Source organism: Bufo bufo, chromosome 4 (genome assembly GCF_905171765.1).
Source record: "Bufo bufo chromosome 4, aBufBuf1.1, whole genome shotgun sequence".
In the NCBI taxonomy this organism is placed as follows: Eukaryota; Metazoa; Chordata; class Amphibia; order Anura; family Bufonidae; genus Bufo; species Bufo bufo.
In genome coordinates this window covers 467,213,049-467,227,184 of record NC_053392.1, presented here as the reverse complement: position 1 = coordinate 467,227,184, position 14,136 = coordinate 467,213,049, and the positions used below count along the sequence as shown (strand labels likewise).

Sequence of the window (14,136 nt, the reverse complement as noted above, 5' to 3'; positions counted from 1 at the left end):
TGACTGCCATTCATCTATGTTTACTCATAGTACTATCAAAAGACAGCCCCAGTGACCAACTGAGCTCAGAAAGAGCAGTGATTTGTGTAGGCTTATAAATTACAGGTTTTGCCATAATATTTTCCCACCAAACTATGGGGGTCATTTATTAAGCTGAAATATGCCTATATTAGGTGTATTTCAGGTGCAGATTGTGGCGTAAATGCTAGTTGTGCCACACTCTGCAGCTTCCCCCTGCTCACACCAGGTCTAAAAAAATGGGCGTGGCATGGGCGGGAAAGGGGGGCAGTCCGGCAGGCCCTGTCTCAATTACTATTCTATACGCCTGTTTCAGGAATAGAAAAAGGTCTAAATGTAAGAACTGGCAGAAGATCCGTCAAAGTTATGAAGAGGCCGTCACCTCTTCACAACTTTGGCAAAACCACCGCCAGCTCAGGGATTTATTAAGACTGGTGTCTAATACGCTGGTCTTAATAAATGTGCCCCTATTTATCGATCTGCTCAGCTTCTCCTGCAGATTGCATTTCATCTTGTAGTGATAGATTCCCTTAGAAATCTAATTACCATACCACAGACATGCACAGTACACCTATACTGTATGTACAGTATTTCAAATTTTTATAGCATTTCTAATGATCTGAATTATGTTTTTGCCTAAATTGTGTTTATAGGAAGTACTTAGGATGTATGGCTATTAGACTGGTAAATACAGCAAAGGTGTTCTAGTAGTCTACAGTATTATAAAAAAAAATGTAGAGATTTACTAAAGGCTAATGGAACACTCTTCTATGTTCTAGGTACACCAAAATGAAGACAGCAACCAATATCTACATATTTAATCTTGCCCTAGCAGATGCCCTTGCAACAAGTACCTTGCCATTTCAAAGTGTGAACTACCTAATGGGAACATGGCCCTTTGGTAATATTGTATGTAAAATTGTTATCTCAATAGACTACTATAATATGTTCACAAGCATTTTCACTCTCACTACAATGAGTGTTGACCGGTATATAGCTGTTTGCCATCCAGTGAAAGCTCTTGACTTCAGGACACCACGGAATGCTAAAATTGTTAATGTCTGCAACTGGATCCTTTCTTCAGCAATTGGATTACCTGTAATGTTTTTGGCAACCACAAAAACTGACAGAGGTGAGTGATTAAAATGTGGACAGCTGAATTTTCAATGTAATAATTTGCTGCAAAACTGATCCCTTAGCAAAGTTATTTTTATTATGCATTATTTGCTTGCAGGCATAGATGTTGAACTGTAAGTCCTAAAACATCCCCATCTAAGTTCTCAATATTGGTGAATGCCACCAACTTTGGTAGTTACAGATGTAGCAAATGTTTGCTTCATCTGTTCTAGTGCTTTCAGTGCTGAAAGATTCAGTCTGTTTTAATTGGCCTTGTTGCATATTAGCCACTATAGAGTATTACAAGACTTCTTCAGAGATGCCACCTTCCATACGTAGTTAATACGGTTGAAAAAAGACATAAGTCCATCAAGTTCAACCAAGGGATTGGTGGACGCGAATCCCAGAAGGAAGTAGACTCAGATTTCTGCACGTTTTCATAAGCATTAATGTTGCTTACGTTTAAGAATTCATCTAAACCTTTTTAGAACTTTTTCTCTGTATTTTTTGTATGGCCCATTTATATATTTGTATAGGTTAATCATGTCCCCCCTTAGACGTCTCTTTTCAAGACTAAATAAATTCAATTATTTTAATCTTCATAACTAAGACCCCCCATGCCCCTTATCAGTTTAGTCGCTCTCCTCTGTACTTTTACCAGCTACCAGTGCATCCTTTCTATGGACTGGTGCCCAGAACTTAACTGTATATTCCAGATGAGGTCACACCAATGCAGTGTAAAGTGGTAGAATTACATCCCTGCCCCACTAGTCCATGCTCATTTAATGCATGACAATATACTAGTGGTCTTAGAAGCAGCTGATTGACTTTGTATGCTGTTATTCAATCTATGATCTACAAGGACACCCAAATCTTCCTCTACAAGTGACTCGCACAGTGTTACATCCCCTAGGACATACAGTCAGGTCCATAAATATTGGGACATCAACACAATTCTAACATATTTGGCTCTATACACCACCACAATGGATTTAAAATGAAATGAACAAGATGTGTTTTAACTGCAGACTGTCAGCTTTAATTTGAGGGTATTTACATCCAAATCAGGTGAACGGTGTAGGAATTACAACTGTTTGCATATGTGCCTCCCACTTGTTAAGGGACCAAAAGTAATGGGACAGAATAATAATCATAAATCAAACTTTCACTTTTTAATACTTGGTTGCAAATCCTTTGCAGTCAATTACAGCCTGAAGTCTGGAAGACATAGACATCACCAGACGCTGGGTTTCATCCCTGGTGATGCTCTGCCAGGCGTCTACTGCAACTGTCTTCCGTTCCTGCTTGTTATTGGGCCATTTTCCCTTCAGTTTTGTCTTCAGCAAGTGAAATGCATGCTCTATCAGATTCAGATCAGGTGATTGACTTGGCCATTGCATAACATTCCACTTCTTTCCCTTAAAAAACTCTTTGGTTGCTTTTGCAGTATGCTTTAGGTCATTGTTCATCTGCACTGTGAAGCGCCGTTCAATGAGTTCTGAAGCATTTGGCTGAATATGAGCAGATAATATTGCCCGAAACACTTCAGATTTCATCCTGCTGCTTTTGTCAGCAGTCACATCATCAATAAATACAAGAGAACCAGTTCCATTGGCAGCCATACATGCCCACGCCATGACACTACAACCACCATGCTTCACTGATGAGGTGGTATGCTTAGGATCATGAGCAGTTCCTTTCCTTCTCCATACACTTCTCTTCCCATCACTCTGGTACAAGTTGATCTTGGTCTCATCTGTCCATAGGATGTTGTTTCAGAACTATGAAGCTTTTTTAGATCTCGTTTGGCAAACTCTAATCTGGCCTTCCTGTTTTTGAGGTTCATCAGTGGTTTACATCTTGTGGTGAACCCTCTGTATTCACTCTGATGAAGTCTTCTCTTGATTGTTGACTTTGATACACATACACCTACCTCCTGGAGAGTGTTTTTGATCTGGACAACTGTTGTGAAGGGTGTTTTCTTCACCAGGGAAATAATTCTTTGGTTATTCACCACAGTTGTTTTTCGTGGTCTTCCGGGTATTTTGGTGTTGCTGAGCTCACCGGTGCGTTCCTTCTTTTTTAAGAATGTTCCAAACAGTTGTTTTGGCCACGCCTAATGTTTTTGCTATCTCTCTGATTGGTTTGTTTTGTTTTTTCAGCCTAATGATGGCTTGCTTCACTGATAGTAACAGCTCTTTGGATCTCATCTTGAGAGTAGACAGCAACAGATTCCAAATGCAAATAGCACACTTGAACTGCAACCTGAACCTTTTATTTGCTCATTGTAATTGGGGTTAATGAGTGAATAACACACACCTGGCCATTGGAACAGCTGAGAAGCCAATTGTCCCATTACTTTTGGTCCCTTAAAAAGTTTGAGGCACATATGCAAACTGTTGTAATTCCTACACCGTTTACCTGATTTGGATGTAAATACCCTCAAATTAAAGCTGACAGTCTGCAGTTAAAGCACATCTTGTTAGTTTCATTTCAAATCCATTGTGGAGGTGTATAGAGTCAAATATGTTAGAATTGTGTTGATGTCCCAATATTTATGGACCTGACTGTATGAATGAATAACTTGTATAGAGCAGCAAATGCGAAATAAATCACCTCAAGGCGCTTTTTTGCAGCCATTGACCGCCTGTGCCTTCAGAAGAGGTAGGTCTTGAGCTTCTTCCTGAAGGCCAGATGGTTTTCTTCTAAGCGGATCTCCACGGGTAGAGTGTTCCATAGCCGGGGTCCTAGGACTGCGAACCTTCGTTCGCCTTTTGTAGCGTGTCTTGGGGATAAGGAGGAGATTCTGGTTAGCTGGCCTGAGGAGGTGACCTGGGGTGTAGTGCTTTATTTTGTCACAGAGGTATTGGGGTGCTTTCCCTTGTGTGCATTTGTGTGTGAGGCAGAGGGTCTTGAATCTGATCCGATCCTTCATGGGTAGCCAATAGAGGGTCCTTAGGGACAGGGTGATAGATTCCCAGTTTTTTTTTCCAGTTATCAGTCTAGCGACTGTGTTCTGGACAACTTGTAAATGTGAAATTTGGTATTTGGGAAGTCCTAGATAAAGGGAGTTTGCGTAGTCAAGTCGGGAATTGATGGTTGTTCCAACTACTGCTGCTGCGTCTCCTTCAGGGATGATGGTGGGATCCGCTGACTACTCATCCTATTTGTGCATCCATTGTCATATCTGAGTCAAAGATGACTCCGAGGCTTTTGGCTTTGGTGCTGGGGGTGATGGTTTGTCCAAGAATGGTGAGTGACGTGCATGTCGTGCTAGGATTTTTGTTTCGGTTTGCATGGAGGAAAAGAAGTTCTGTTTAGGAACCATTGAGTTTAAGAGAGCTCTCAGTCATCCAATTGTCGATCAATGAGAGGCAGATTTCGAGGGCATGGTATTGATCTTTTTTTATTGGTAATACGTAGGTAAAGTTGGGTGTCATCAGCGTAAGAATGATAGAGCAGGTCCTGGTTGCTGATGATTTTGAGGAGTTGTCGGAAGTAAATGTTGAAGAGCACGGGTGACAGGGGTGATCCTTGAGGGACTCCGCATGTGATTTTACATGCTTCTGACGTGCTTCTGTCCCCTGAAATGGCTTTCACTTTACAGGTGTGCCCTGTCAGGTTTAATAAGTGGGATTTCTTGCCTTATAAATGGGGTTGGGACCATCAGTTGCGTTGAGGAGAAGTCAGGTGGATACACAGCTGATAGTCCTACTGAATAGACTGTTAGAATTTGTATTATGGCAAGAGAAAAGCAGCTAAGTAAAGAAAAACGAGTGGCCATCATTACTTTAAGAAATGAAGGTCAGTCAGTCAGCCGAAAAATTGGGAAAACTTTGAAAGTAAGGGCTATTTGACCATGAAGGAGAGTGATGGGGTGCTGCGCCAGATGACCTGGCCTCCACAGTCACCGGACCTGAACCCTATCGAGATGGTTTGGGGTGAGCTGGACCGCAGAGTGAAGGCAAAAGGGCCAACAAGTGCTAAGCATCTCTGGGAACTCCTTCAAGACTGTTGGAAGACCATTTCAGGGGACTACCTCTTGAAGCTCATCAAGAGAATGCCAAGAGTGTGCAAAGCAGTAATCAAAGCAAAAGGTGGCTACTTTGAAGAACCTAGAATATTACATATTTTCAGTTGTTTCACACTTGTTTGTTATGTATATAATTCCACATGTGTTAATTCGTAGTTTTGATGCCTTCATAGTCATGAAAATAAAGAAAACTCTTTGAATGAGAAGGTGTGTCCAAACTTTTGGTCTGTACTGTATATTTATTAAACTACAAACACCTATATACAGAAATGTAATTAGTGCATACCTGATTGGTCGCCCTATAAACCGGCTAGATCCAACCGAACATCCAGCTCATGCACTTAAGATATTGTCAGACATACATGATTTGATAAAATATACATAATCCCCAATCTTATGCAATAAATGTCTCAAGTTGATCAGCTTAAAGGGAACCTGTCATGTGGATATTTGATTATAATGTAACTTTTTATATACAATCATTACCTACTAAAAAGTACCTTAGATGTATTCACTTACTGGTGTGACAGATGGTTATCTCATAATATACACACAAAGATGCCGCATGCCGCATGCTAATGAGCTGATTGGAGTCCGGCGTGATGTCATTGAGTCCAGCGTATATTTAATTCATAGCCACTCCCCTGCCCACCTGCTGCTGATTCCTATGGAAACAAACTGTCATTCAGCAGCAGGTGGGCGGGGAGAGTCAGGAGCTCATGAATATTCATGACTCATCATTATCAGCTGAAGCTTTTCGATACAAGATGTTGGCAGATTGACTGGGTCAATTAAAGAAAGTGACCCAGCATTGTGCTAAGAGAATCAATCACTTATTTATGTTGCCCTTAGTTAGGACACCATAAAACTGGTGACAGGTTCCCTTTAAGTATATAGATTAAAAAAATTTGCATACAACAATATATAGAATATAAAAAAATATAAAATATAAAAAAAAAAAAAAAATAAATAAATAAATATAAAAATAAAAATGTTGTTATGCTCAATTGCAGTGTCTTATTTGTTCAGTGCAGTAACCCAGTTGTTCAATGCAGTATTCCAGTGTATATTGGTACTCTTAGCATATTCAGATCATAATGAATAAATAGTACATTTTAATTCTGTTTAAACCTCCAGATAGTGTTCATATATCTGGGTTTATATTGATATTACACTCAATTGCCTGAATGCTGATGAGCAGTTATAGTTATGCTGAAAAAGCAAAAATATCTGTTGGATGATGAAGAGTAGTTGGAAGTCCTCTTTATATAACACAATGGTTGATGTCCATAGATGGATATATCAATATAGTGCAGTAATGAGTGATCACTTTATCAATTGTAGAATGTTCATAAGTTGATGTATCAATATTCTGCAATAGTAGTAAATAATCTCTTATCACTTGTAACTATATAAGTGGTTAGCAGTACGTTACCAATCCGGTGGAGGATGGCTTGTAGCTTTGATTTGCAACTTTGTTGCTAGACTCACTGTGTTTTTACTGCTCTGCACGCCTGCTTGACACGTGGTAAGGAGTTGTAGCACTATTCAATCACAGGAGGCTGGTTTACAAGTTATGGATGTTTGGAGTAGCTTACTCTCCATACATTAAACTGGTTAGATGGAGGGGCAGTCCATTTTGCCCAAATTAGGAGTTATGGTTTGTTGTAGCTGCTGCTAGTTCACTGCTTCTAGTAAACCACAACTAGCAGCAGCTACAACAAACCATAACTCCTTAATATACTTCAGCTGATCGACTTGAGACATTTATTCCATCAGATTGTGGATTATGTATATTTTATCAAATCATGTATGTCTGACAATATCTTAAGTGGATGAGGTGGATGTTTGGTTGAATCTAGCCAGTTTATAGGGCGACCAAGCGGGCATGCCCTAATTACATTTCTGGATATAGGTGTTTGTAGTTTAATAAATATATATTTTTTTCATCTAAGTGGATCATATGTATTGCATACAGTACTAAATAGTAGAATTCCCCCAATCAATATATTTATTTTACTTTTCCTTCATCGATAGTGGGTGTGTTGTGGGGGTGCACCGAACCATAGTTTCTCAGGTTGGTTGAGTCACTGTTTATTCAATTACACTTCTTATTATTATCAAAATGCATAACTTTACATTTATCCACATTGAACCTCATTTGCCAAGTTGATGCCCAATCACTCAGAGTGTTCAAGTCAGCTTATATTTTATGGACATCTTCCATAGACTGCACAGTACTAGTTAGCTTAGTGTCATCTGCAAAAATGATGATATTCATCCTGTCCTCAATATCATTAATAAATAAATAAAATAATAGAGGACCCAGCACTGAACCTTGGGGTACACCACTTATAACCTGGGACCATTCTGAATAGGAACCATTGACCACAACTCTCTGGACACGGTCCTTCAGCTAGTTTTCAATCCAATTACAAACTATACTTTCCAAGCCAATAAACCTTACTTTACTTATTAAGCCTCTATGAGGGACAGTATCAAAAGCCTTTGCAAAATCCAGAAACACTACATCCACAGACGCCCCTCCCTCTGTCCAAGCTACTACTCACCTCCTCATAAAAACAAATCAGGTTAGTCTGACAACTTCTGTCCTTGGTAAGCCCATGTTGGTTATCGCTTAATATTATTTACAGTCCCATACTCCTGTATATAGTCCCTTAAGAGTCCTTCAAACATTTTTCCGAAGTTAAACTAACTGGTCTATAATTACTTGTGGATGACCTAGATCCTTTTTTAAACATGGGCACCACATTTGCTTGCGCCAATCACTTGGCACTGTACCAGTCCCTAGAGAATCCTAAAAAATTATAAACAGGGGCACAGCAATGACTGAACTGAGGTCTTTAAACACTCTTGTGTGTAATCCATCTGGACCCGGAGCCTTGTTCACATTTACCTTATTGAGGCTACTTTCACACTAGCGTTTTAGTTTTCTGGTATTTAGATCCGTCATAGGGGCTCAATACCAGGAAAAAAAGCTTCCGTTTTGTCCCCATTCATTGTCAATGGGGACAAAACTGAACTGAACGAAAACAGAATACACGAAAATGCATTCCGTTCCGTTTAGTTGCGTTCCCATACCGAAGAGCAAACCGCAACATGTTGTAGTTTACTTTCGGTCCCGGGATGGGGAGCAAGACGGATCCGACATGACCCACAATGCAAGTCAATGGGGGCAGATACGTTTTCTCTGCCACAATCTGCCACAATAGAAAATGGATCCTTTCCCCATTGACATTCAATGGAGTTCATAACAGATCCGTCTTGGTTATGTTAAAGATAATACAAAGGAAGCGTTTTTGCTGAACCCTGCCGGATCCAGTAAAATGTACTAACAGCCCCAGCACCACATATATAAGCTCCTTTCTCTTCTTTTGTATATACAGAGCTAAAAAACACATTTAATAACTCTGCCTTTTCCTTATCTTCAGTGACTACCCCCCTTTACCATTATTTAGGGACCTACCTGCTCAGACCTTGGTTTTTTAGCATTTATATATTTAAATAATTTTTGGGGATTTGTTTTTCTCTCTTTTACCACCTGATGTTTGTTTAGTATTTTTGATAATTTTATCTCCTTTTTACAGATTTTATTAAGCCCTATATAAACTTTAAATGCTACAGCTGACCCCTCAGATTTGTATTATTTAGAAAAAAAACTGCAAATAACTTTAATATATGATGAATATCTCATAGGAGTACATCTTCTATGGATTTGTGTGCTCAACCTCAAAAGTTACATTTTACAATAGATAGATAGATACAAATATCATAATAATAGTACAATCTATTTTTAAATAAAAGACAAAATAAATATTTGTTAAAGGGTTGTTTTCTGATAACGCAATGCAATGTTGCCAGGATATGACTTTGCTTTATGATTGTGGGGTGGGGGGGGGGGGGGGGGGGGGGGCATCCGACCTCTGTGATTCCCATTAGTTATGAGAATAAGAAAGTTTATAGTTTTCCTGGTTTACATTATTAAGATCAGTGGGAACACCATAGGTTATACACCAATTGATCAGGAAGTAATATATGTTTTTATTTTATGTATCTATTATTATATTGTATCAAATTACATATAGTGTGTAACATTTATGGGATATAGTGGGTCAAGTGTTAGGTTTTCCTGGCTTTCATTCTTAGGATTGATATATGCTATCACTTAATCAGAAGGAAATTTCCCAAAAAAAGTTGGGAAAACCACTACTTATAAATTAGGAGATATCATAGAAGTTCAGGTATATTATTTAAAAAAAACATTGGCCAGCTTTACTAATCCTGTCTAAAATATACACAGTATAAAACTTGCAGGCTAAAGATCTATTACAATTTATCACAGCTCTTGCTTAGGGGACTCTTTGGACACTTGTGTCTAACTTTAGGCCACCTATTGCCTGACACAGAATTTTGTGGCACAAAAATGTTTGTCCAAAATGATGCAGCTTAACCCATGCCCCCTTTCCCACTAAGCTTTGCCCCCTCATGTGAGACACTTTGAATTTTTGCCTAATATATCTAAAATGTGCCAAAGTTTGGTTGAAATTACACCATAATTCAGGCACAACCAGAATAGAACATTTGGGACAGTGTCTTACTCCTGTAGGCTGCAGTGTATTAAGGGTAAAAGGACAAGCCAAGTTCCATATGAAATCCAAGAAGCCAATGCATACACATGATTAAATTAATGAAAAATCCCTTTTATTGCCCATTACTCATCAATGCTGTTTGTACTAATATAGGAAATAAATGAAAATAATGCTGCACCACACATGTTAAACCGTATCTGGTTTCCACTCAGCACAGTACTGTGTATTCACAAAACTATGGCTTATTTTCTTTATCCAAATTTTACTGTAAGCTTTCTCATGGGTTTCTCAAACAAAAATAAATAAATAATTAGCAGTGCAATGAACGTAAGAGCAGTGAAGGTTAAATCTATATCTTAGAATAAAAGAGCAAAATTTAGGGAGATTTATGAAACTTTTTAAAAGAAAATAGGATTTATTTATAAAGACCAGCGATTGTACACTGGACTTAATATCCCCTAAATTTATGCACAAAACCAGGCAAAAAGTTGCAAACTCACAGATGGTAACTTTTTTACACCAGTTTCTGACATAGTTAATGACCCTCAAGGTGTCTTGGTTGCCAATAACAATCATAGCACAATTAAAATTTTGTATAGTGCTCTTAAAAAATAAAAGCTGCACTGTAATTAGATACTATTGACTGCAGAAATAGTTTAGTCTAGTTTAGACTAGTGCTCATAAATGTTCAAATCTTTTACACAACCTAACACTGACTTTTTAACACTATTTCACCATTTACATATATATATTTAGGGGTTTCCCACACCAGTCTCATGTCCCTCTGTGCTTCTGCAGAAAGCACCAAAGTTATGTAGAGGCACCGGTTCTCTTGCGGGCATAGTTTAAGCAATTTTTCCATGCCAAAGACACCCACACCGTACCCTACCCACACCATGTCCCTTTTTCTTGCCACTTTGGAAAAGTGCAGTGTGCGGAAAAAAGTTGTGGGAAACACTGTTCTACTGCTTTATCATATCTCATACTGTATATCTAAAATTAACCAGGAAAATTGTTAATGTGACTGTGGACTGAAATACATACAGTAGCTTTATGTATCTATGATGCATATGAATAATCCTGCTTAAAGATGAAAATACACCTTAAGAGCCAAATTAGTTTAATTCTATCACACTATTGATATGGTTAGTTCATGTGATGGTGTTCTACTTATAATGGAAGCCACAACAATTTGCCAGATCAATCGCACTATGAACAGCGTTAACAAAAGCATTACTTTTCTCTCAAAAGTGACAGAATCTGTGACAGGCAGTTTTTTAATTAATAAAAAAACTTTAATTTTAGTTTAAAAACCCAGTATGGACAAATGTATATGCAGTTTTATTCTTTTAGCTTCCAAAATAGATGTAGATTGTTATATTACATGTTTTGAAAGTTTACAATTTCTTTAAGTAATTTTAAAGTGGTTTATGAGATATAAAGTTCATCTCTAGGGGCAAACGCTTGTAGACCCTATGCTCTTGTCTAGTTCACTATGCTTTTCACTTCAGTCTTCATTAATCTGCATTGACTGTAGTTGATTGCATATGTAACTTAGCGTATTTCTCAAAACCAGAATGGCACTTCAGCTCAAAACTGCATTGAGACTGAACTGACAACTGAGAACAGGAAAAGTCATTTAACAACTATCATTCAATGCTATTTGCTATGTATTATTTACCATACACTTCAAGGGATAACATCTTTAAATTTAAGAAAGGAGACTTAAAGAGGACCTGTCATCACTTTTCAACAATTAAATCTAATACCGCTAGTTGTTAATGTTCTGGAGCCAACACGATTTGGACACAAACAAAATAGACTTTTTCACATAGGCTGTATTCACAAAATTAGGTAACTCTCAGCATGTCTTCTTCTTGGCTGCGAGATGCCACAAGGCAGAATTCAATGCCCCTTGAGGAGAGATGTTGTCTCCTCTTCCTAGTACTTTTATTGCACATATTGGGCACAAAAATGGAATGGTGGCCATAGAGGGAGAATGGAGGGCAAGTTGAAAAAAATCCACAGCACTGGAATCCAGGGAGGAACAACCAGGGGTATTATGTTTCATTTTTGAAAGTTGATTACAGATTCTTTTTAAAGTGGGTCTGTCTGCAAGCAGCAGCATGTAGTCCAGTGTGTGGTCCTAATCAGTGACCAATAACTATACACTCTGGAGAGGCTGCTAATTATTGCTTTCTTTGTGCTCTAAAACTTGCTGCCCTCATTTTGGACATGATCAGTGTGACGTGACACCAAAAAGAACTGCAAAAAGTGTACATTAATTTTTTTTTATGTTTTTAAGGATCAACTGATTGTGCTCTTATATTTCCACATCCTTCATGGTACTGGGACAACCTCCTGAAAATATGTGTCTTCATTTTTGCATTTATAATGCCGGTCCTTATCATAACAGTTTGCTACGGGATGATGATCCTACGTCTTAAGAGTGTCCGAATGCTTTCTGGATCCAAAGAAAAGGACAGAAATCTCAGAAGAATAACCAGGATGGTGCTTGTTGTTGTTGCTGTGTTCATTGTCTGTTGGACTCCAATTCACATATATGTGATTATTAAAGCCTTGATCAACGTCCCTCCTTCTCTTTTTCAGACAGTAACCTGGCATGTATGTATTGCCCTAGGTTACACAAACAGCTGCCTTAATCCAGTCCTTTATGCTTTTTTAGATGAAAACTTTAAGAGGTGCTTCAGAGAATTTTGCATCCCAACATCTTCAACCATTGAGCAGCAGAACTCCACCCGCATGCGTCACAACACACGTGACCACGTGTCCACTGCCAACACAGTAGATAGGACTAACCATCAGGTATGACTAGCAGTGGAAATGTCATGTCTGGATTCAGGAGACCCCGCAAGAGATGACATGACGTCAGAAGTTACTCAGATAACTACAGGGCTTTAATTCACGGATAGATTCGGACTTAAGTAGAAAGCTTTGTTTGGCACAATTATGTCCAAGCACTTTCAATAGGAGATAAAGATTGTCATTGACTAAGGTTAATATTTTCTGTGAATGTGGCATCGCATATATTTGTTATACATGTAAAAATGTAAAATAGCAGGGACTTTAATATGGAAAGAAATCTTACAATGTATAGAAGAATGACATAACTTGGGAGAGATTTCAAATGGGTTTATAAAACTGCACATTCGTTGATCAGTTGTTTCTAACCTTGGCAATGACTCTGTGTGGGTTTCTATAGCCACGTAAAGACAACGATAAGCATAATTGATGTACTGTAAATAACCTTTCTACATACAATTGTCTGTGCCAACTTCAAAACTGTTTCCCAGGGTTATTCTTGACTCTTGCTTGGTCATGCACATCAATAAAATGCTCAGTGATATTCATCTAATGAAGATGCCAGCAATAGGTATAGCCAAGCTGGTAAACAAGCCAATCTACCAAGCACAGAGTATTATAATTATTTAGAACATATAATATATGAGATAAAACAGACAATTAGAAAACAACCTAAAAGCCATAAATCAAAACAAAGTTTGTAATGTCAACATTTTCTCAAGTGCAGATAAGTTAATATAGTGGATCTTCTGGACTTTTTTGCCTTGATAAGGACTTTTTGAAACATATAGGACTTGCTGTAAATCATATGAAGTATGCCTTGAACCTTTAATAATACATGTAAACAATTACTTATATCAGTGGCTGTATAGTTTATTAAAAGGACAGGTGCCGTTTGCATGCCTACACCCAGAATTTGTGGGTGGAAATGCTGGTCATTGACAATTTAGGTGCATGCAAAGAATTCAGAAAAGGAGTAAAAAAATATCTGACAGATAAGATTATTGTAAACATCAAATTATTCATTTAATATACACATATAGCAATAGGAAAACACATTCAGCTTGTTGAGCTTTTATAAGATTTGGAAATTTAGCCATTGTTGAAGAACTAGTTAATGTTGTTCAGTTGCATTTTATTTCCATTTGCCTATTGTGCTTTCCTTGATGGTGTGGCTAATATTTTCAGCTATATATGATCACTCCATGATGACATAACCATGTAAGTCTAGCATTAGTGTATGTTAATATATTAAATAATAAAAAAAGAAAATGATGGATTATTTTCTTACTTTTATTTAACATTAACAATTGCACAAAGTAAGAAAATTGTGATTCATGCTGTGTGATGCCTTATGACTATCCCTTGTAAATATGAAACAGTATTTTCTTGACATTGATTTTATGTGTATATCCTCTACAGTCAATGAATGATCCCTAGATTTAAAAAAAAATAAAAACTATGTTTAATGATACAATTTGTAAAAACAGATAAGCATATTACATATATAGACATATATGAAGCTATTTTTAACAA

At 37.8% G+C, this 14,136-nt stretch overlaps 1 protein-coding gene across 1 annotated transcript in view; it reads left to right on the top strand.

The window, feature by feature from the left end:
* Positions 1–13,523, top strand: part of OPRM1 (opioid receptor mu 1) — a 208,092-nt gene extending 194,569 nt beyond the window's left edge. The window contains exons 2-3 of the mRNA XM_040429486.1: positions 798–1,150; positions 12,083–13,523. Of these exons, the coding sequence (XP_040285420.1) occupies positions 798–1,150; positions 12,083–12,609 (880 nt within the window). The 3' untranslated portion in view covers positions 12,610–13,523. The remainder of the gene's footprint in view (positions 1–797; positions 1,151–12,082) is intronic.
* Positions 13,524–14,136: the final 613 nt, after the last annotated feature.